Source organism: Panthera uncia (assembly GCF_023721935.1).
Source record: "Panthera uncia isolate 11264 chromosome A1 unlocalized genomic scaffold, Puncia_PCG_1.0 HiC_scaffold_17, whole genome shotgun sequence".
Lineage (NCBI taxonomy): Eukaryota > Metazoa > Chordata > Mammalia > Carnivora > Felidae > Panthera > Panthera uncia.
In genome coordinates this window covers 151,317,388-151,337,942 of record NW_026057577.1, presented here as the reverse complement: position 1 = coordinate 151,337,942, position 20,555 = coordinate 151,317,388, and the positions used below count along the sequence as shown (strand labels likewise).

Below are 20,555 nucleotides of genomic sequence, written 5' to 3'. Positions count from 1 at the left end.
GGAGCCTTTAGAAATTGAGGGGTTTACTGTCAAAATGAAAATTTCACTTCAAATTATCTTGGCTGATGCTCGCTCGCCGGGCCGGGGGCCCCCGCCCAGCCTTTGACAGGCGCATCAGCGGCGAGCCTCCGAGTCCCGATGATATCATCCACGGGAGCGAAAGTCAATACGGTGACAGCGCGCGGATACAATCCAATTACCGCGCGGCCCGGACAGGCCTGGGGCGCGGCGCCCGCCCGGCCACCGGGGTCCGGGACCGCCCCCTTCTCTCAGGCGCCGGGGGTCGAGGTCCGGTCGCTCTGGGGCGCGGACCCCGACACCGGCCTCTGGCCACCAGCGCTCGAGACCCGCCCCGGAGCCGCTCCCCGGCGGCCCGGGACCCCCGCGGGGGCGGGCCCCTGTCCAGTCCCAACCGTCGCAGGGAGGGACCCCGCCTGGCGGGCGCCTCCAAGGCCCCCCGCCCCCCGGCAGGTTCGCCGACTTGCCGATCCGTCCTTCCTCGGGACGCCTGGGACTGCGACGAGGCCCCCGCAGCCGAGCGCTGGCCGGCGAGGGGACCCCGAGTGCAGAGCGCAGCGCTCCCCGCCGCCCTCCAGGGGCCCGCGCCACCGGAGGGAGCGCCCCGAGAGCTTCCTGGGCTCGGAGGTGCGGGCCGGGCTCCGCGGGGGTGGGGGTGGGGGTGGGGGCCGGAGGGAAGCTGGAACCCAGGGCTGGAAGCGCGCGGGAACCGGGGCCAGGCGGGGCTCGCCCCCGCCCCCGCCCCCGCCCCGGGGCCTCCACTCCCAGCCCCGCCTTCTATCCGCAGCCGACTAAGCGCTCGCCCCACCCCCCCACCCCCGGGGCGCGGCCCCGGGCTTTCGGAGCGCGGGCGAGGCAGCCGGTCCCGGGAGGGAGGGGAGGCGGGGCCGGGGGCGGGAAGGCCGCGCCACTTCGGCTCAGGGCGGTCGGAACGCAGTCCACGCCACCACCACCCCCCCCCCGCCCCCCCCCCAGTTCCAGGGAATTTAGCAAGTTTAAAAGTTACTCTCATCTTGCAAGGGAAACCCCCACTTTCTCAGCATTGTGGAGTGTGGTAACGGGGCAGAGTTTGCAGTTTAGGGCCTGTGCACTTCTCTCACAGACTCCAAAAATTCCTGGAAGTTCCTGCAACCGTTGCTACAAACGGGGCTTTGAAGCAGGACGTCTGGGCTCTGCGGGTTAACCTCGCGGGGCACTCGGGCAGGCCGCCGCCCCCTCCTCCCCTGGGCGATTAGCACCTTTCCTGGGCAAGACCTCAACCCCCTGGGTGTGAAGCGTGTTCATTTTGCAATGCAAACACCATCACTCGGTTTATTGGTTTGTTATATCAGCCTCTGAAGCAGGCAATTATTGGTGTGAACATACACGTAAAAAAACGTAATTGTATCGAGTTACGAGTGTGCAACAGTGTAAACAGGTGGGAGTGCGGTTGCTGGAAGGTGTGCTGAGGACGACGCGGGTCAGCGGGCTGAGGGGTCTTCGGAAGGAGCAAGGATGCCTCAAACCCGGGAGGAGGCAGCAAAACTAAGCCTCAGAGCTGAAATGTCTGGTCCGTGTAAACTTTGGGACGTAAACTTTAGGCTCCGGGGCGGCTCCCTTCTGCTCTGGGAGCGTCCCTACCCGGCTGGGGCCCGGGGCGGAGGTCGGAAACGGCCCGGACCAGTGCTTGTCCAGGCGGGGTCTGTGGCCGGGAGGGCCGAGTCCGGCCGGTCCCCCCACGGCGGGTGGGCTGCCTGCACTTGGACGCGCTCCCGTCCTGCTTTGGAAACTCCGTAGAAACAGAGTCTGCGACGCGCAGCAGGCCGGCTCCCCGCCTGCTCCTCCTCCGCGCGGGGCGGGGCCCGTTAGGCGCAAAAGGGCTTGCCCCCGGCCTTGGGCGCCGCCAGCAGCTCCTTGGCTGAGCCTGCGGTCGGGGCGTCGTGGGGCGCGGCGGGCGGGAAAGCGCGCGCCAGGGGCGTCGTCAGCACGTTGGCACCTGCCCCCAGAGAGCGTCCCAGCGGTCCTGGGTCCAGGAGGGCGCCCTTGGCGGTGGCCCAGGCCTGGTTCAAAGTGCTGTGCCTGAGGATAGGGTCGTGAAAGACCCCATCCACCCAGTTTCTGAGACTGGTTACCGGGGAGTCCTGGTGCCTGTCCAGGGCACCAGTGGGGGCCGGGGCCGCAGGCGAGGACGACGCAGGAGCCAAGGAAGCGGCCGCAGGGGCAGCGGAGCCTTGGCGCTTCAGCATGCACGAGGGGAACTCAGTCTGGCTCAGGGCTGTGGCGGCCGCGGTAGCCGTGTGAGCCAGCGACCAGATGCGCGGCTTGGCCTCGAGGCCCGCCGTCGCCCCAGCCGGCGCAAAGCCCAGCTTGGCCTCGCAGGCCTGCGAGCCGCCCCCAGCGCCAGGCTGCTGCTCGGGCGCAGCGGCCGCGCTCCGGAGGCAGCTTCTGGCCCTCTCCAGGTCCTGGTCCAGGGCGGCCGCGCCACCGGCGGCCAGGGGCATCCGGAGGGTGCCGGAAGCCTCCTTTCCCGGGGCGCTTGGACCGTCAGGCGCGGCGGGGATGCGCTCCAGACCGCCGTCCAGGGGCTGGAAGGGCGGTTTCAGCTCGCACTCAGGGGGCTCCGCCTCCAGCGGGTCGAAATCCTCCAAGTCTGTGAGTTCTAGATCCTTCTCCCCTTTGCCCACCATCTCTGCGCGGGGTAGAAAGAGGGGCCGGTGCAGGAAGAGAGGAAGGCGCTAATCTGGACCTCACTCTTCCTTCCTAGCTCTGCGCACATGGTTATGGGCCCGACCCTCCGCCCCCAAGCTAGGAGAAGCACCTGTACCTCCCACCTGCTCCAGAACCCCAAGTGGTAACAAAGAAGCCTAGCGATTTCCTGCTCAAATCAATGGGGGGGGGGAGGAGGGGGAGTGTGTCTATTGTTTTAAGCGTTATTTTGGATTTCTTTAAGCCTGTTCCCAGTTACTCCCGCAGGCCCCCAGGTCAGGGTCCCCATGGGTCAGCTCATTCATTTGTTGCCCATGCCCTGACAGTTTGCTCTTACTGCCCCAGGTTCAATGTCTTCAGAGGTCCCAGAACCCAAGAAGAAGGCACAGGGAGTCCCGGCCTCGGTGCCCCAGCCTTAGCATTGCAGGTCCCACCCACCTTCATTCTTGGTGCTCTTGAGGGGCTCCTCCCTGGCTTCCTCTTCGCCCCCCTCTTCCTCCTCGCCCTCCGCGTAGGGTCGCTTCTCATCCGCGCATTTGTTCCTCGGGGGCCACGTCATCTTGTTCTCCTTCTTGAGGCGCCGGCGCGCGTTGGCGAACCAGGTGGACACCTGCGTGAGGGTCATCTTGGTGATGATGGCCAGCATGATCTTCTCGCCCTTGGTGGGGTACGGGTTCTTGCGGTGCTCCTGCAGCCAGGCCTTGAGCGTGCTGGTGGTCTCGCGCGTGGCGTTCTTCCGCCGCGTGCCGCTGTCCATGGTCCCGTACCTGGAGACAGGCTGGGCAATGGGGCGCTGGGCCGAGACCCTTGCATCGCGGGCGGCGGGCCAAGGCCCAGGCAGGCTTTCAGTCCCCGTCGTGTGGGAGTGTTTTTATGGTGGTAAGACCTGGGTCAAACCCAGGCCCCTGGTTCCTCGCCACGGCCCACAGGCACAGCCTTTTGTGGCCCAAGATGTTTATATTTGATTCAACTTACAGGGAGCCTGGGCTCCTTCCTAGCCGGAGTGGGATGTGGGCTCAAGGCCTGGCCAGGTCTCTGTCACCCTACATAGACATCTATTTCTTCAGGTTCCTTTATGGGGCCCCTCGCCTACCCTTTTGATCCCCGAACCACACAAATGTGAACCCGACTATATAACAGCCGTGGGCAGGGGTGGTCATTAGTGTCCGTGGGGAGAAAGCGTCCAGACGGCTTATGTGGACTTCCTGCAGTTAAATTTATAATTGTCACCCTCCTCCCCCCAAGATGGGCCACGCGTCTCTGGATGAGCAGACTGGACTCCCCCTTCTGGTTCCCACCAAAGGGAAAGGTGGGCTGGGCTCTTGGGCAGAGGGAGGCGTCTGAAGCCTGGGCAGGGAGACTTGACAGCCGCCCAGAACCACAGTGCAGCGAGGGCTGTGAGGGTCCAGACAGCGAAGGGAGCGAGAGGGAGAGGCTGGGGACGCATTTGCCCAGTGGGGCAAGGCTTGCCAAGGGGGCGGGGCTCGGGAGTAGCGCAGGTCAGCTGAAACCTGACCCGAAATCCCTCCCCTAGCCGCCCAAACATTCACAGGGGACGTGGGGCTGGTGGTGCGGAGTTTGACGACTGAATGGAGCGCGGGGGCCCGGGCGGGGGCAGTGAGGAGGGATTCTGTCCGCCGGTCCCTCACCTGTCGTAGGGGTACTGGCCCAGCGCCGGCTCGTAGGGGTAGTAGGCGGCGGCCGCAGCAGGCGCGAGGCCCGCATGCGCAGATCCCGGCGCGTCCTTGGAGTCGAAGCCATTCTGTAGGATCCCACGCGCCTGGGGTCGCAGCTTCCGGGAGGCGACCCAGCTCAACCCCAGCCCCCCAGGCCCCTTGGCTCTTGCACGCTTTGCACACACCCCTGGGCAGCCTCATAAGCCACCCCCACCCCCGGACTCTCTCTTGGGCCCAGGGAGCAAAGAAGCCTCAAGATGGGGAGAGAGGACGCGCAGAATTGGGGGGGGGGTGGTCGGGGAGTAGGAGAGAGAAGAATGAGGTTGGAGGGAGAGGGGGGCAGAGGAGACAGGTGGGGGTTGGGAGACAGCAGGAGGGAGGACCCGGACCCAAGAAGAGGACCGACCGACCGCCCGCAGGGAGGAAGGAGGAGCGAGGGGGGAGACGAGCTGGGGGGAGGAGGGGGAAGGGAGCAGGGGAGGGCCAAGCGGTGGGGCACTGGGAGGGAGGAGGAGGGAGACCGGGAGGAGTGAAGGTAGGGAGCTCAGAGGAGGAAAGCGCGGGACGAGGGGCGGGCGCCGAGCTCGAGCTCCGGGGGCGGGCGGTGCTGGGAGGAACCCGGCCAGGAGGCTCCCCCTGCAGCGTGGGGTCCTGGGCACTTGCGCCCGCGCCGCGGGCTCCCTGGGAGGTGGGCTGGGCAAATCGGGGGCAGGGGCGTGGCGGGGCGGAGGAAGGCTTCAGACAATCCCCTCCCCTTACCAGCGAGTAGAAGGCGGACGCCTCGGAGCCGTAGGTCACGTAGTTGCCGTAGCCCTGCGAGCCGCCGTACGGGCCCCCGTACACCCCAAGCGCCGCGGCCGAGTTGAGCTCGTGGCGCGCGGTGGCCAGCAGCCGGCTCTCGTAGACCGGGCAGTAGACGGGCGCCTGGGCCGAGGCGGCGGGCCCCGAGTCGGCCAGCGTGCGGCCGCCGGACTCGCAGCACGTGCTCAGGGAGTTGGTGGTCATCAGGAACTGGGGGAGAGAGGGGCCGCGAGGAAGCGCCGGCGCCGCGGGTGAGGGGGGCGCGCCGCCCAGGGGACCCTGCCCCACGGCCCGGGGCGTACTGCCGTCCACGCCGCGCGTTCCCTCCTGCCGCGAGCCACTGGGGGACCAGCCCTACCAGGCCCCGGAGTTTTCACACGCACCCCGGGAGTGTGGGTGTGTGTGTGGGGGGGAGGGGGTCCCAAGGCCGCGCACGCCCTCCTGTGCCACGATGTCTCTCCTGGGGTGATGGTGAGGGTCAAAGAAAGCGGGAGACAAGGGGGGCCCGCACGTCAGAGTCTCTCGGTGCCCCTGCCCTCCCCGGGGCTGGGTGCAAGGAGCGCCTGGCACAGGCCCCGCTCTCTGGGAAGCGACCCCGGGTCGCTGGACAGCCTGCCAGCCGGCGTGTCCGGCCGCGTTCCCCGCACCCTCGCGGGGCCCCCTTACCTGGGGTGCGGAGGAATAGGGGTATCCAAACTGCGGGTAGGACATGGCGGGGCCGGCGGGGTCCTGCGCGTGGTCGCCCGCGTGGCGCGGCCACTGCTCCGGGGCCGCCGGCTCCTAGGCGCTGGGAGGGCGAAGCGGAAGAGCGGGTTAATTCATCCACGCGCCCCGCAAACTTTTCTAACCCGGCGGGAAAGTGAGCCGCGGCGGCCGCACCGAGCCTTTTAGCCTCACGTTCCCGAGCCTCGAGGGGGCTCTGGGACCAGCCCGCCTCGCAGCGGCGACGCAAATACATATTTTGCAAAAAAGGGAAAAAAAAAACCACCGAGTTGCGCGAACCCGTCAAGTCAAATGTGCTTGGCTTTCAGCGGCGGGGGCGCTGACGTCAGCCCACGCCGCGCAGCTCGGCCGGGCCGCAGACGTGCGGGTCACTGGCGGCGGCCGGGCTGTGGGGCTGCGGGGCTGCGGGGCTGCGCGCGGGGCGAAGAGGCCACAACAGGCTCTGACAAATGAATTCCGTCCGTGGAGTCAATATCGCCCCCACGAATGCCGTTTCTCCTTAGTCACCGAGGATGGGAAGCACTTTTAATTAGAAATTAATTAATGAGCACCTGCGCCTGCCCGCCCCACTGTAATCATTAGTCTCAATTACAAATGAGACATGTGAAGGGACACACGAGCGAGTCTCCACCGAAGATGTAATCAACAGTTAAAATTAGCCGGGCGCTGGCGCAGGCGGCCGGGCCTCCGCGCCCCGCTCGGCGGCAGGTGCAGGAGGGCCGCTCCGCAGGCCCGCGCGCGACCCCGACTATTGTTTAACTGGCTCTCTGCTCGGCCTCCCGCCGGTTCGAACCCTGCTCCGGGGCGGGGAGTTCCAGAACCAGATGCGGCTGCCAGTGTGCGCGTCCGAAGGGCAACCTGCTCTCAGGTGTGTGGGTCCCGCGTCCTCCCCAGAGCCATCCACCGAGGCCTCCCCCAGAGCCATCCACTCCGGGCCTCGGTGGTCCAATTGCCGCGGGGCTCTGCGTCTGCCCGCCAGCCTGTCCCCCGGGAACGCCCCCCCCCCACCGCCCCCGCGCGTCCCACCCCCGCGCGTCCCACCCCCGGTCCTGTGAGTTCCCGCACAGCGAGCGGCCCTCCCTTTCCTCCTCCACCCCCTTCCGCGGCCGCCCTCCCAGCCTCCCCCTGCCCCTCGCGGCTGAACCCGGGACTGCCAGACAGCCCTGCGCGGTCCGGAGAGGAGGTTTCCGCCGCCCTGCTCCGGGGCCCCTCCCGCTGTGCTTGCTCCGCCCGGCGCCCCTCCGGGTTAGGTGCAGGGGAGGGAGCGCCGGGACGCCTTCCCCTGCCCGTTTTGCATAGCTCTGGGCCCGGGGCGTGCGGGGCAGTCTGGGGGCTGGGGGACAGCCACGCGCCCTCTCCAGGACTTTCCATCGGGTCCCGGTCCTGGGACCCAGCTCGAATGCAAAGCGGAGGCCAGCACGCAGGCTGCAAATGGGCGCCCGGGCACCCCGAACTCGCTCCCCGCCTTTTATGCAGCCGCCCTCCGGGGACCTCCCAGCTCGCCCCTGCCGCTCTGCCCCGCTCGGCCTCCCGCGGTCGGGCGGCCGGGAGGGGAGCTGTGCGCGGCGGCGCTGTGCAGACTTGCTCGGAAAGATTCCTGGGTTCAGACCTGTGAATCGCCCCAGGGTCACCCTCTAATTAATGATGACGTTCTCGCCCTCTCCCCAGCTGCAAACCTGCCTCCCAGAAACGAAATCTGCCCGCTCTGACAGCTCGGTTGAAGGTGATTGATGACTGTCTGGAGACCACAGTACGCATCATATAATATCTGCTGCGTAATTGCTTTAATTTACAGATGAAAATACGAGCTCTCCGATCGCTCTGAACCACAGCCGGCCACGTCCGAGCTGCTTGCGAAGGAAAATCATCGGAAATAATGAATAGCCGCCCCATGCAAATTATTCAGACAGTTTAAGCGTCTGTAGCCGGGAGAGATATATAAAGAACACGAGTCAAATGACATTAATAATTGTTTCTGAATTCTGTATTGATCTCGTGGCGGCCGTGTTTATTTCTTTCTCACCTGAATTGCTAATATCACCTTCCTGTAAATAATAAGAAACTAGCCACCGGGGCTTCTGGGGCAGAAATGAATCTCTCAGTCGCTCTCCCTCTTCCTCCTCTGCTCCTCCCCTCCCCCCCCCCCCTCCTCCCAACTCCTTCCAGTTTTCCCGGCTTCTGCTGTGGCTTTTCTGAACATCCTCCTACTTTCCATTATTTATTGTTTACAAACAGCTCTCTCTCTCCTGGTAATGAGGTTTGGGCCACGGAGGGGCCCGAGCCACGGGTGGCCGAGGGGGCTCCGGGAGCAGCAATCCGGGGCAAAGATGCCTTCAGCCCCTTGTCCTCACCCCACTCCCAAGGCCCAACCCCAGCGATCGTGAGCGCTCGGCTGGCAGGGGGAGGACAGCCACCGCCCAGGTCCCAGCAGCACCGAGCCACCTCGCTCTGGCTTGCGGGCAGCACACCCAGGCCTGCGCCCTGCCCTTCCTCACCCGGGCCACAGCTCGCGGGGAACGCCGCCCCCCGAACACGCCAACATTCATCTTGTGAGCAGCCTTCGGAGCCCGGAGCCCTGGAGGGCACAGCCCGTCAGTGGAGGCCTCAGGGGGGTCAAGGGCTTCCTTTGACCATCACTGCAACGTTTCCCTTTCCAGCCTGGGTCGTAAAAAGACGCCCCCAGTCCCCACCCGCTGGCCCGGTTCTCCCAGGCAACCTGGACTTCTAATCCAGAAATCAAGCTCACCGACTACTTTCCAAGGCCTCCGCTTCCCGCCGGCTCCAGGCCTGCCGCACCCTGGCGGCCACCCTGTCTGGGGAAGCTCGGTGCTGTCGTGAGGAGCCTGGCGACCTTGTCCCGGCTCACCCAGGCCCCGCGACCCGATCCTGGATGCAGGGCTGGCCAGGCCTGTCTCCAGACTGGCGCACACCCCGGCATCTCGCGGACACCCTGCGCCGGGCTGAGGCCGGCCTCCTGCAACCGAGATACTTTCTGGGTTATCTTTGTCCCGGAGCAAATGCCGGAATAACTCTCGGAGTGCCCTTTCCCAAAAGGCTGAGCCTTGAGCTGAGGCCCCGGGGTTTCCCTCCCAGAGCGGGCAGAACCGGAGGGTCGGCATCTCAGGTACCATCAGCTAAATGCTCCTGCATAGACGCGCGTGCTGAACCCAAGTCCCTCCAGGGACCCTCGGTTCTAAATACACCCCCCAGAGGCTCCCCGGGGACCGAGCAGCAGCTCAGCTCTGGCGAGGTGCCCCCACCAGCCTGTTGAGTGCTGAAGGAGCCCAGGGCCAGGGGGCCTGAGGATGGTTAGCGCTCAACGTTAGAGGCCTATGGGTCGCTCTCTTCGCCCCGGGGGGTGCTGTAGGCCGCTGAGGGCCTCTGGGAGGTAGGCCGCGCCCTAACGTTCCACGCCGCCCCGCTCCCCGTGGGGCTTCGCTCCCGAGCCCCGCCGAGGCCAGGCGCTCCCCGCGGTTCCCCGAGTCGTCCCTCGGGGCCACCCCGTCCTCCGCACCGAGAGCCTCCCGGGGCTCGCTCCAGCCCGACGAAGTTGACCTCAGGCAGAGGGCGGAGGCTGGAGCGCGCGGAGCCGGGCGAGGGCCAGCCCTCGGGGCGCCGGTGCCCGCCCACTGCTTGCGGACACCCGGGCGGGGTGTGGCGCTGAAAGGCGTTCTGGATGTCGCTGGCGCCGAGGTCGGCGGGTCACTCCTTCGCGGCCGGTCCTCCGGGTCTCACGCGAAGTGAGGCGGGCGAGCTGCAGGCAGGCGCGCGGAATCCTGCTCCCGAACCGCCTGCACGCCCCCCCCCCCCCCCCCCGTTTCGCTCCGGTTCTCCCGCCGCGCCCCCGCCGCCCGCCCGCAGGGCGCCGCCCGAGCGGGAAAGGCGCGCGGTCGGGGCGTCCCGGGGCAGGCCCGGCTGCCCCGCGTCGGCCCCCAGCGCCCCGCGCCTCCCCCGCACCCCGTTTCCGCAACTTGCAGCGAACGCGGCCGCCTCTGGAGACCCCAGCGGCAGGCGGCAAACTTTGTGCCCTCCGGCGCAGGAGCGATCCCCGCAAAGTTTGTGCGGCCGAGCCCACTCCCTACCTGCGCTGGGGACGCGCCCGCCCGCGCCGCTCGGGCGCCGGGGCCGCGGGGAGCAGCGCGCAGCCCGGGACGCACCGGGGAGTCGCCGCAGTCGCCGCCGCCCGCGCCCCTCGGCGGCCGCGCGGAGCCTCCGCCTCCCCGGAAGGGGGGAGGGGTCTCGGAGCCCCGGGGCGGGGGCGGGCGGCGGGGGACCTCGCCTACCTGCGGTGGCGCCCGGCCACTACCGGCCGCCCGCGAGGGCTCTGCGCGGCCGCTCGGCGCGCGCGCTCCGGCGGGGAGCAGGCGACAACTAATGGAGACATTTCCAGGCGGAGCACCTGGCGAGCGGAGCGCGCCGGCGTCCCCAGGCGCCGCGGTCGTCAGCCGAGCCCGCACCGGCGTGACGTGGGCGAGCGAGCGCGCTGCTCCCACCCGGCCGCCCATTAACGCTTTCCCCCGCGGGCGCCGCGCGCTCGCCAACTTTCCCCTCCGCCTGGCCCGCGCCCTGGGTGCGTGGGGCGTAGGGGCAGGCACGGGGGGCGCCCTGGGGCGGGGGCAGGGACGCCGGGCTCAGAGAAGACGGCGCCGCCACAACGGGGCGGCAGGAAGGCAGGCCGCCTCCGTCCGGCCAGACCCTTCGGGGGGGCTGTTAGGCCGCCCTCCCCCGCGCCCCGCTGTCTTGGGCCAGAGGAACGGCGCCCGAGACCGCCTCGCTGGTTCTTGGCCCCAGTTCTCCTGAGTCGCCCGTTGGCCACGCTACCCCGCGCTCCGAGGAGCTGGCAGAGGGCTCGGCTGCCCGAAGGCCTCCTGGGAGTAGGCTGGGCGAGCAGCTCCTGGCCCGGGCTTCCTTCCCCGCACTCCCAGCCCCGCAGCATCGCCCCTTGGCGCGGAGGGAGCCCAGCTCCCACGGCTACTGTCTGGGCGAGTCCACTCGGGCTGTCCGGGCAGCGGGGACTGCCTTGGTGTGGGCAGGTGGGGGTGGCTGTACAAAGGTGACAGCAAGCCTGCAATCTGCCCAGGACTGGGTGGCGGGAGTGGGAGCTTGCTAAGGGCTGACTGCAGTGCTGCTGGGCTGGGTGTCCGGCCTGGGGCCAGCCCTCCGCCTGGACAGCCAGTGGCTCCTGAGACCTGAGTCCAGGAGGGAAGTCAGTCTGGGTGGGTCCCAGGTCACTCAGCCAGAGGAACCTTGCCCCGCCCCCCCCCCCCCCCGCCCCCTCCCCATCATTTCAAGGAACAGGGGAGTTGTTCTCCTCATGATCTGTGGCCTTATAATGACGTCTGAGATTTGTTGACCCGGATCATGTCTGAAAAAGTTACTTGCTGTCCTCCTTGTTTTTTCCCTTCAAAGCTCCGGCAACCGCTGGGGGACAGTGCTCATTTATTTGCCTGCTCCGACAACGGCACGCTGGGTGGTGTTTGTCTCTGGGCCTCCCGTGTGCCTCTGTTTCCTCCACGGAGCAGAAGGAGAGCCAGCAGTCCTGGCTTCCCGGCCCTGCTTCTGAGCCCAGAGCTTCCGCTGGCTTCTCTGGGAAGGACACAGCTTTGCCGTCTGGGTTCGCTCTGGAAGCACGAAGCTGGGCCTCGGGCGGGCTACGGGCCTGCAGACACCCTTTCCGACCCTGGGCTGATTGGAGGGGGTTGTGAGAGGGGTGCCTGTATGTCGGGGCATCTGGAAACGTCCTCCAGAGTGAGGCAGGGAGCTTGCTCGATTCTAGCCGGAAGGAAGTGGACTCAGGGCTCCGAGGGAGGGATGACCGCTGTCCCTGCCCTGCTGGCAGCTTCCTCCTCCCTCTTCTCGCCACAGGATGGTTTTGGCAGGGCCTCGGGGCCAACGGGGACAAGCACGCCAGTCCCTCCCCGCAGAGCCTACCTGGGACTTAGATTCTTTTCATAGCTGACGATAAGCAAGGCATGTTTGTGTTCACAGCCCTGATGGGGAGATAGGCGCATTCTGCCTGCCTTCGCTCATTCAAGACAGCGGTGGCCGTGGAGGCGGGCGTCTGAGAAGCACCAGGGCCCACGTGGAGCTCAGGGCAGCCGGCGGCCTCCGGAGTCTCCACAGCCGGAACAGCACCCAGGCCCCCGGAAATGGCACCTCCCCAGAAGGTGCGCTGAGCGGCCCGTCGCCCTTCCTTGGGGGGCAGGGCCTCCCTTCACTCCGCTCCCTGGAAGCCAATCTTCGTGTCCCATCACTTGGACGCTGCCGGGCCTGACCTTGCCCGGCTCCCTGGCCAAGTGGCCAGAAGCGTCGATGGCCCTCCTCTGCCCCTGCCTCTCGGGCAGGAGGCTAGCGCGGCTCTCCCGCCGCGCTGAGAGGGCCTCCTGGGCCCGTGCTCTGGGGAAAGGATGGCAATACCCCAGGTCTTGCCCAGGGAGCCTGGCAGGGAAAGTCCCTCTTTGTCCCGGGACTGAGTGATCTGTCCAGGGAGCCATTGTGCAGCCGGCCACCTCCGAAGGGCAGCGATCCCCCCAGGCCGACGGAGGGCGCCCCCGGCACTCCCTGCACAGGAACGAGGCCAGGGGCTGCGCCCACCCCTGCGCCCCCACCTCTGGTCCCTGTGGTCGGAGGTGCTCCCTGGTGGATCCATTGTCTGTCGATTGTCTTTTGTTTCTGCTGCTGGCAGAGCGGCCGGGTGCGATCTGAAACAAAGTCTCCGTGCCCCCGGGGCCTGGCCCCGCTGCGCGTCCCCCCCCCCCCCCCCGCCTGGCCGTTGCAGCAACATGCAGAGGCATCTGGGGGGGAACGAGGAGCTGGCCCGATGCTGTCTGCTGCCTGCCGTCACCCAGGGACCCGCGCCCCGGTCCCCCTCCCTGGGGACCCACGAGAGGCTCCGACTGCAGTGGGGGAGGGGGAGGGGAGGCCACAGGAACCGGTCCCGAGTGAGGATGGCCTCAGAGGGACCGCCTGGCAGCACTGGGCATGGGGTCCCGAAGATGCCCTTGGGCTTGGAAGTCTAACGGCTCCGTGGCCAGACTTAGCCGCAGAGCAGCGTGGGGCCCAGATCCTGGGGCTGGACAGTGGAGAGCGACATGGCTCATCTCTGGCAAGTGCCCCCGGGAGCTGAGGACTGGGGCCGCAGGGCTGTAGGAGGGCTTTGTCCCGGCCCAGCGCCAACCTGAATTACTTAAAGCAGAAAGTCTGAGTGGCTTCTCTTTCAAAGCAGCCTGGTGCTGGGGTCAGGGTCAGGGACAGGGACGCGCCCCTGGCCCCGGGTCAGAGGTGCCGGGGGCCGCGGCCCAAGGTGATCGGAGGGGCCTGAGGGCTGCCCCCCACTCCCGCCCGGTCACCGCCTCCCTTCCTGTTTTCCCACCCTCGTGGGCTTGGAAGGAGGCCAGGGAGCAGGAGTTGGGAAGTTTTTCTTTCTCCTCATTTCAGAAACACGATGTCATGTCTGTGATGCTGAAACGCATGGGCAGATTTTAGGGAGGTTTCTGTTATTAAAAGCGAGAGGCTATCAATTCAGACACTGTCTGCAGTCTGTGTGGTCCAGCTTGAAACGTTTACCTGGACTCACCGGCATCCACACCAGAGGGAGGTACCGTGAAGCGTAGAAGAGACAACAGCACACACACCGCCTGGAGTTTGTCGCGTCGGAGTCCTTGACGGAAGGGTTGGGAGACAACGTCTTGCGGGTGGGGACAGGAAGTGTACGGGTGGGTCCCGAGTGTGCGAGCTTGTGGGGGGCCTCCCGTAGGAGCCCCGTGGGGCGCGCTCCCCGGAACTCGCGGCCCGAAAGCCCATTTTCCCACGGCGGCGGCAGCGAAGGCGCGGTCGGCCCGCCTCGTTCACGCGCACTGCTCCGCAATCACACGCCAACAGCCCTGTGGCGGGTGGACGGTGACCAGGTACCAAATGGCACTTGCCCAGGCCAGGGAGCGGGTGAGGGAGACAGAGGGGTGGAGCGCAGGGCACAGGGGGCTGTGCTGCCATCGGGGCTGGGCTGCTGGCCTCTCCTGCACCCCTCCCAGCCCGGGTTCGGGGAGGCCTGTGTGCACCCCTCCCAGCAGCGCCCCAGACGGAGCCGTGCCGTCAGGGACCTTTGCCGACGTGGGCGGGTCAGCGCTGTGGCTCTGTCGTTGGGGCACCGATCTGCCTTGTACTTCGTTGTCCTGGGGACTCTGGTGTGTCCCCCTCAAGGGTGGCTGGGGACAGTTGCCGGCCACCTAAAAAAACCGAGTGTCCCCCCCGCCTCCCCGGCGGTAAACTCAGTGCAGCTGGTGACGCTCCGACGGTGACCGGTGTCACACACAGGCTTTTAATTACTGTGGCAGCAAATCATACAGGAATGTCCTCCAGGAGGTGGCTGATTTTTATATAAAAAAAAGCCATTTCAGAGTATTTTTGAAATTCAATTAATTGAAGGCCCAGATAAAAGGAACATATTCTTAATGGCTATAAAATAACCCCGAGGGAGGAGAGGGAGCCACCGAGCCCGACTTCAAAGTGTGACAGAAATACTTACTGTTTTACTTTAAAAGTATCCAGATCAATGACTCAGTCAAAATTACTTATACATTTAGCAACCTTTTCATTTTCTGTGTACGAACGGCGGAAGAGGCATTCTTCTTGCCCGTGACAAGAAGCTCCTGACAAGGGACTGCGGTCACCAGGCTCGGTCAGAAGCACACCTGCCCCTCGGGGGGCCTGACCCCCAGCTCGGGGCTCAGGGGAGCCCCTCCGCGGGGGCCTGACAAAGAGCCACAACCCAGGGGTCTCTCTCAGCTCTGGAGGGGACAAGTCCGAGGCCAAGCCGTGGGCAGGGCTGGCCCCCCGAGGCTGTGAGGCGGAGTCTGTCCCAGGCGTCTGTCCGGCCTCTGGCGGCTGCTGGCGGTCTGGGGGCTCCTGACCCCCGCTCGCATCTCTGTCTTCAGGCTCACACGGCAGTCGCCCTGGGCGTGTCCGGTGCCTGTGTCCAAAGTTCCCGTTTCTGTAGGGACACCGTCATATTGGATTAGGGCCGCTCACTCCAGCACAATCACATCCTAACCGATCGCAGCTGCGATGACCTTGTTTCCGAATGAGGGTGCGACCTGGGTGCTGGGGGTTAAAGCTGCAAGTACGAATATTGAGGGGACACAGTTCAAGCTGTAACAGAGGAGGAGTCTGGGAAGGCCTGGGTTTGTGTCTTTAGAGCGACCCCACCATCACCACTGGCAGGTCCACGGAGGGGGTCCCCATGTGTGTCCATCGGGAAGGATGGCGTCTCACACACCCTTTTTCCCTAACTTCTCGAGGCCTCTCGGGTCCCCGCCCCAAGTCTGGTGCGGCTGTGTGGGCGGTGAGCCCCAATATGCTCCCGTTTTGTTCCTGTGTTTTATTGCCGTCGGGCACATTGTATCCTTGCTTTATTTCTTTGCCCTCATTTCCTCCCTCCTACGCTAGAATCGATGCTTCAAGAGGGTTGGGGACTTATTGTAATAGTAGGTGCACATTAAACGCAGAGTAGGGGCTTAACGAGTGTTGAATGAATGAGGACATATGGGTGGCATTCTTCGTAGAAGGAGAGCTGCGCAGAGAAGAGACATCAGGAGCGTTCTTGCATGCGGCAGGCTGAAACTGTTCATGTGGGACGTACTGACAGAGCACCTTCCGTGTCCCAGGCGCTCTCCTGGGGCTTTGGGGTGCACCAGTGGACAGAAGAAAGAAAGGCATCTGCCCGGGGGAGCGTGCATGTCCTCAGAGAGAGGCAGATAAGCAATCAGCAGACCGAATGACCGCGTAGACAAAGGAGCTCACTAAATGCGCGAATGCACACCTGCATTGCTGATCCGTTGCTGTGCCTTCGCAGACTCAGCTGCGCGTACTGCTTGCTGCCCTCGCTTTTGGGGGCCAACCACCTTCTCTCACTGTGTTCTCTCCCAGCGCAGCTGGCCTTCCGTGGGCCCCCGGGGGGTCACTCCCGCTCAGCTGACTGGGAAACCACAGACCCCTGTGACTGCATTCTCTGACCTTTGACTTTCCTGAGGTTTCAGCGAAGGCTGTGCAGTCGCGGGAGGCACGGTGGGCTCCAGGCACGATTTCCCCGGTCCTCCTGGTTCCCAGCCTGCTCCCTCTTGCTTCTGGCCCGGGGCTGCGGTGAGGTGGTGACGCGTGGTGGGGAGCCGGCCCTGGGGGCCTCCTGGTGCCGCCCCTGGGGTGAGCGCCCTCGCCCACCGCCCGAGGGCTCGGGACCTTGTGACTGTCTTTGGCTTGCACTTCACCCCCCTCCCTTCCACCTGCTGTGGCAGACGGTGGCACCTTAGCTGGTGGAGGCTCGGCCAGGCTCCGTGGATGGGGCGGCCTGCTGACCCAGGTGGACACACTGTGAGAGCCAGAATCAGCCCCGATTTTAAGCCACTGCGTGTCGGGATTGTTGTTACGGCAGCTCGACCTGCCCTATCTGACTGCTACGGTTTCTTCTTTTAATACTGTTATAATATAATTGTATATTATCATGTGATTATGCTATAATTATGTCACATAATTCCAAATTCAAACGGTATGTTATTACATAATTATACATTACAATCTAATTTTCAATACGGATAAAATACCTAGAAAGAAACACTAACTTTTTTTTTTATGTTTATTTATTGTTTTTGAGAGAGAGAGAGAGACAGAGCAGGGGAGGGGCAGAGAGAGAGAGGGAGACACAGAATCCGAAGCAGGCTCCAGGCTCTGAGCTGTCAGCACAGAGACCCATGCGGGGCTCAAACCCACAAACTGGGAGATCATGACCCGAGCTGAAGTTGGGCTCTCAACTGAGCCACCCAGGCGCCCCAGAAAGAAACACTATCTTTTTTTTTTTTAATTTTTTTATGTTTATTTATTATTGAGAGAGAGACACAGAGCATGAGCAGGGGAGGCGTAGAGAGAGGGGGGAGACACAGAATCTAAAGTAGGCTCCAGGCTCTGAGCTGTCAGCACAGAGCCCGACGCGGGGCTTGAACTTACAAACTGCGAGATCATGGCCTGAGCCGAAGTCGGTCGCCCAACCAACTGAACCACCCAGGCGCCTCAAGAAACACTATCTTAAATCTAACGTAAGGGCAAGATTATACAAGGACACTAAAGGCTGAAATTAGATTACATGCCCTTTCATTGCGGCCATGGTCTGGAAAAAATATCTTCAAGAAACTTTCTTAACTTACCCACGAATATTTTCTATTTATGAACATTTCTAGCACCCACTGGCCTCACTTCCTTGCCCTGGAACTCTCTGTAGGACTCAGTGTCCACACGTTGTGGTACCTGGTTGCTCAGACAAGGGTGTCTGTCCGGCCGGGACTCCAGGACACTAACTGACCACTGCACTGGCCACTGGTGACAAGGACCATGAAGATCATCGGGGAGAGAGGGCTGTTTTGACAGGCCTGAAGGACTTAGAGAAAAATAATGATGTGCTAGTATTTTACAGTTTTAAACTAGCAGCCCAAAGAACAGAGAACCAGGGAAATTCTAGTATGGCTCTAAAAAAAAAATCAAAATCTTCTTATAGTTTAGGAAGATAAGAATATTTAATATTATAATATTAGCAAATTATAATATTAAATAATATGTATTGGTATTTTACCTAGTTTTAGTGATTCAGTATTTGGTAATAACATTTCATGTTGTCGAGGGTATATTTGACTTCGCAGAAATATTTTATTCCGTGAAATAAAACTGTGTGCTGGGGAGGGGAGCCACTCATACACGGGGCCCAAGGCAGGGGTGGCTCAGAAAACCTGTTGGTTTTCCATGCATTAGAAAAGAATAAGAAACTTGTAGATGTGGCTGAACGTAGTCCGTCGTCAGGTTTTTCCGAGCAGATTCCGTTTGTGTTTTCTTTAACCACTGACAGAGTGAGCTTGCGCGGTTAAAAGTCAGTCCTTCTGGAAGAGACGTTCCTTCTCCCTGTACTTCCCTTCTGGCATTTCCCTTGCCCCTGGTGGTGGTTGTGCCCCACAGACGTCCACGGTGGCTGTCCCCTGACCCGCTCTGGATGCATGGCTGGCATGGGCGTGTGCAGGGGCGGCTTGCTGGGCGCACAAGTGCTCACCCCGGAACCACACGCAGGGGCCGGCCCTGGGGTGCGGGACTTGCCTGCCAGTGGGGTCGCCTTGCTGAACACACACCTGCTCCTTCAGAGCCTCGGCCCCACGGCCTGGCGTCCTGAGAACGTGCTGTCTTCCCTTGGAGGGGAGGCGCGCGGGCCTGTGGGGCGAGCCGCCCCAGGAGCTCCTGACTGCCCGAGCCCAGACGCCACCAGGGTTTGCACCCTGTTTCGGTCCCCGCTCCACCGAAGGTGTCGCCACCGTGTCTGAGGGCCTGTGCACATAGGCGCTGTCTTCTGACGTTGCTCCTGGAGCCCGGGATGGGGGACCCCGAGGGCTGGATGGGTCGCTCTGCTCCCCAATCAGGGACAAGCTCAGCTGTAGACCTGCCTCTCTGCTCGGTGTGCCTGTCAGGGCTGGAGCCGCGTCCGGTGCCCTGGGACCCCATCTTAGGCAAGACGCTCAGCTCAGACTGTCTCCCGGTAGGGCTGTCCTGCTGGCTGGCCGGTGTCTCGTCTGCGGGACGTTCCGTTACAAGGAGAAGGCTAGAAATGAAGTCATTGGAGGTTTTGCTCTCCCTTCTACCTCGCATTCTGTGAGGAGGCACAGGTTCTCTGAATTTCCGGAATCCTGATGGGGTCCCGGCCTCCAGAGCAGGAGGCTCAAAGCCGGGTTGGACCTCAGCTCACACCCTTGGGCGTGGTGCAGACTTGAGTTGTTGCCCACGGGGCCCCAGTCACTCCAGTCTCCCCTGTCCCCGGGGCACGATGGGTCTTGGCACCCTTGTTAAGCCTCGTTCTGGGCGGGGAGAGAAGGGCTGGTCATCATTTTGGTCAGAACAGCAGCCTCGCAAACGCCAGGAGCCTCTGCCCATCGTCACCGGCCCCCAGCCAGACGAGGTGGGATCTCAGTTGGGGTCTTCCGATCCTCACAGTTTAGGTGAGCGTCTCCCACAATGTGGAGAAAAGGTTGCTGGTTTTCTCTTTGATTCCTCGTGTTTTGGGGGGAGTGGGGTATGGGGCTGAAAGATCACGAGCTCCGAGAAATTTTCTACGGGCTGAGACTTTCAAAGCACATTGAGCTGGCACTTTGAAAGTGTGCCTTTGCCAGATCTCTCTTTGGAGCCACCGTAAGACAGAGAAACACACGGGGGACCCGCAACCATCCACTGCCGTCTGCGGCCAGAGGTCCGGGAAAGCGGCAGGGCAAACCGTACGGAGGCATTGTTTTCATAAGAAGGCCGGAAATAGCAGGCCCGTGTTCAACCCAGTGACGGTTTTCAGTGTTTCCCTGTGAACCCCGGGAGCCTGGTTCGATACGGCGGGTTCTGGAAGGCAGGCAGGGCTCAGTGCTGTCAGGGAGCCGAGGGAGCTGTCTTCATCGGCCGGTGCTCCGGGCACGCGCTCAGCAGGGAATCAATACACATCTTCCTGGCCTCACTGCCCCTCGAGCCCCTTTTCCAGTTTTGTGTGTTTGCCTCTGATCGGCCTGCTTAGGTCTGATATTGCCGTCGTGTGGCCTTTTCCAATGGGTCACCGTCTTCTGGGGCCCCGGTGGCCAGGCCGCACGCTGAGATGGCGGGAGTGCTCTGCTGCTCCGGACTGTGGCCTGCAGTCACCTTCCGCTGCCCCGGGCTACAGCTCGTCTTGTGCACAACAGGCTGACGTCACGGAAGCCTCTCGGCCGTGGCATCAGAGGCAGGGAAGCCCGGCGGGCAGCCTTGGGAAGGCCTGGCTGGCGGGGTTCTGGGGGGCCCGTCCCTGCCCTCCGAGTGTGCCCAGCCTGGCTCCGAGAGGGCTGAGGACGGGCACGGCCACGCTGGACCCTCTCCTGCTTCCACGGGCCCCGGGGACCTGTCACTGACCCGCACGGGCTCTCCAACAGCTGGCCGGGACAGACGACCGGGCTGCGGGGGACGTGGCGGGCAGAGGTGCACACGCAGGGGCGGACGTGGACCGATGGCACACAGGACTCTTCGCCCGTCACTTGCACACTTAATCTAGAGAATCAGCACGCAGGGCACGGACACCTGCTCCTGTTCCAAACTCCACATTTTAAACGATTCCTCACGGGAAATTCCAGGCATTCACAAAACTAGAGTAGAACAGGCTCACGTAACTTGGGGCCAATCCCACCCGTTTCCCCAACCTGTTTGCTGTGGGGCAAACTCAGGACACCAGACGTGAATGTTTCGGCGCTTGTGTCTAAAAGACGGAGACGTATAAAAATGTCTCCGAGGCAAATATCAGACCTAAAACAGTCAGTCATTCTCTGATGGCCCCAAATACACAGTCAGTATTCCTACTTCCTCATTTTCACCCAGTTTGGGTTTTTTTCAATTTTCTTTTCTTTTCTTTTTTTAAAATTTTATCTTGTTTTATTTTTTATTTTCTTAAATTTACATCCAAATTAGTTAGCATAGAGTGCAACAGTGATTTCAGGAGGAGATTCCTTAGTGCCCTTCCCCATTTAGCCCATCCCCCCTCCCACAACCCCTCCCGTAACCCTCAGTCTGTTCTCCATATTTATGAGTCTCTTCTGTTTTGTCCCCCTCCCTGTTTTTATATTATTTTCC

The 20,555-nt window shown here is 63.2% G+C and overlaps 1 protein-coding gene and 2 long non-coding RNA genes across 3 annotated transcripts; 1 reads left to right on the top strand and 2 right to left on the bottom strand.

Annotated features, from left to right (window-relative positions):
• Positions 1–1,417: 1,417 nt before the first annotated feature.
• IRX4 (iroquois homeobox 4) lies at positions 1,418–5,585 on the bottom strand. Its single transcript, XM_049648300.1, has 4 exons — positions 5,139–5,585; positions 4,353–4,465; positions 3,142–3,470; positions 1,418–2,686 (listed from the first exon to the last, which is right to left on the bottom strand). The coding sequence occupies exons 1-4, from the start codon at positions 5,382–5,384 to the stop codon at positions 1,863–1,865; spliced, it is 1,512 nt and encodes a 503-aa protein (XP_049504257.1). The 5' UTR covers positions 5,385–5,585; the 3' UTR covers positions 1,418–1,862.
• A 2,080-nt stretch (positions 5,586–7,665) lies between these two features.
• On the bottom strand, positions 7,666–9,663 carry LOC125935193 (uncharacterized). Its single transcript, XR_007461625.1, has 2 exons — positions 8,650–9,663; positions 7,666–7,822 (listed from the first exon to the last, which is right to left on the bottom strand). It is a non-coding gene; the product is annotated as an uncharacterized LOC125935193 (long non-coding RNA).
• An 841-nt stretch (positions 9,664–10,504) lies between these two features.
• LOC125934735 (uncharacterized) lies at positions 10,505–13,427 on the top strand. Its single transcript, XR_007461510.1, has 2 exons — positions 10,505–11,119; positions 11,892–13,427. It is a non-coding gene; the product is annotated as an uncharacterized LOC125934735 (long non-coding RNA).
• Positions 13,428–20,555: the final 7,128 nt, after the last annotated feature.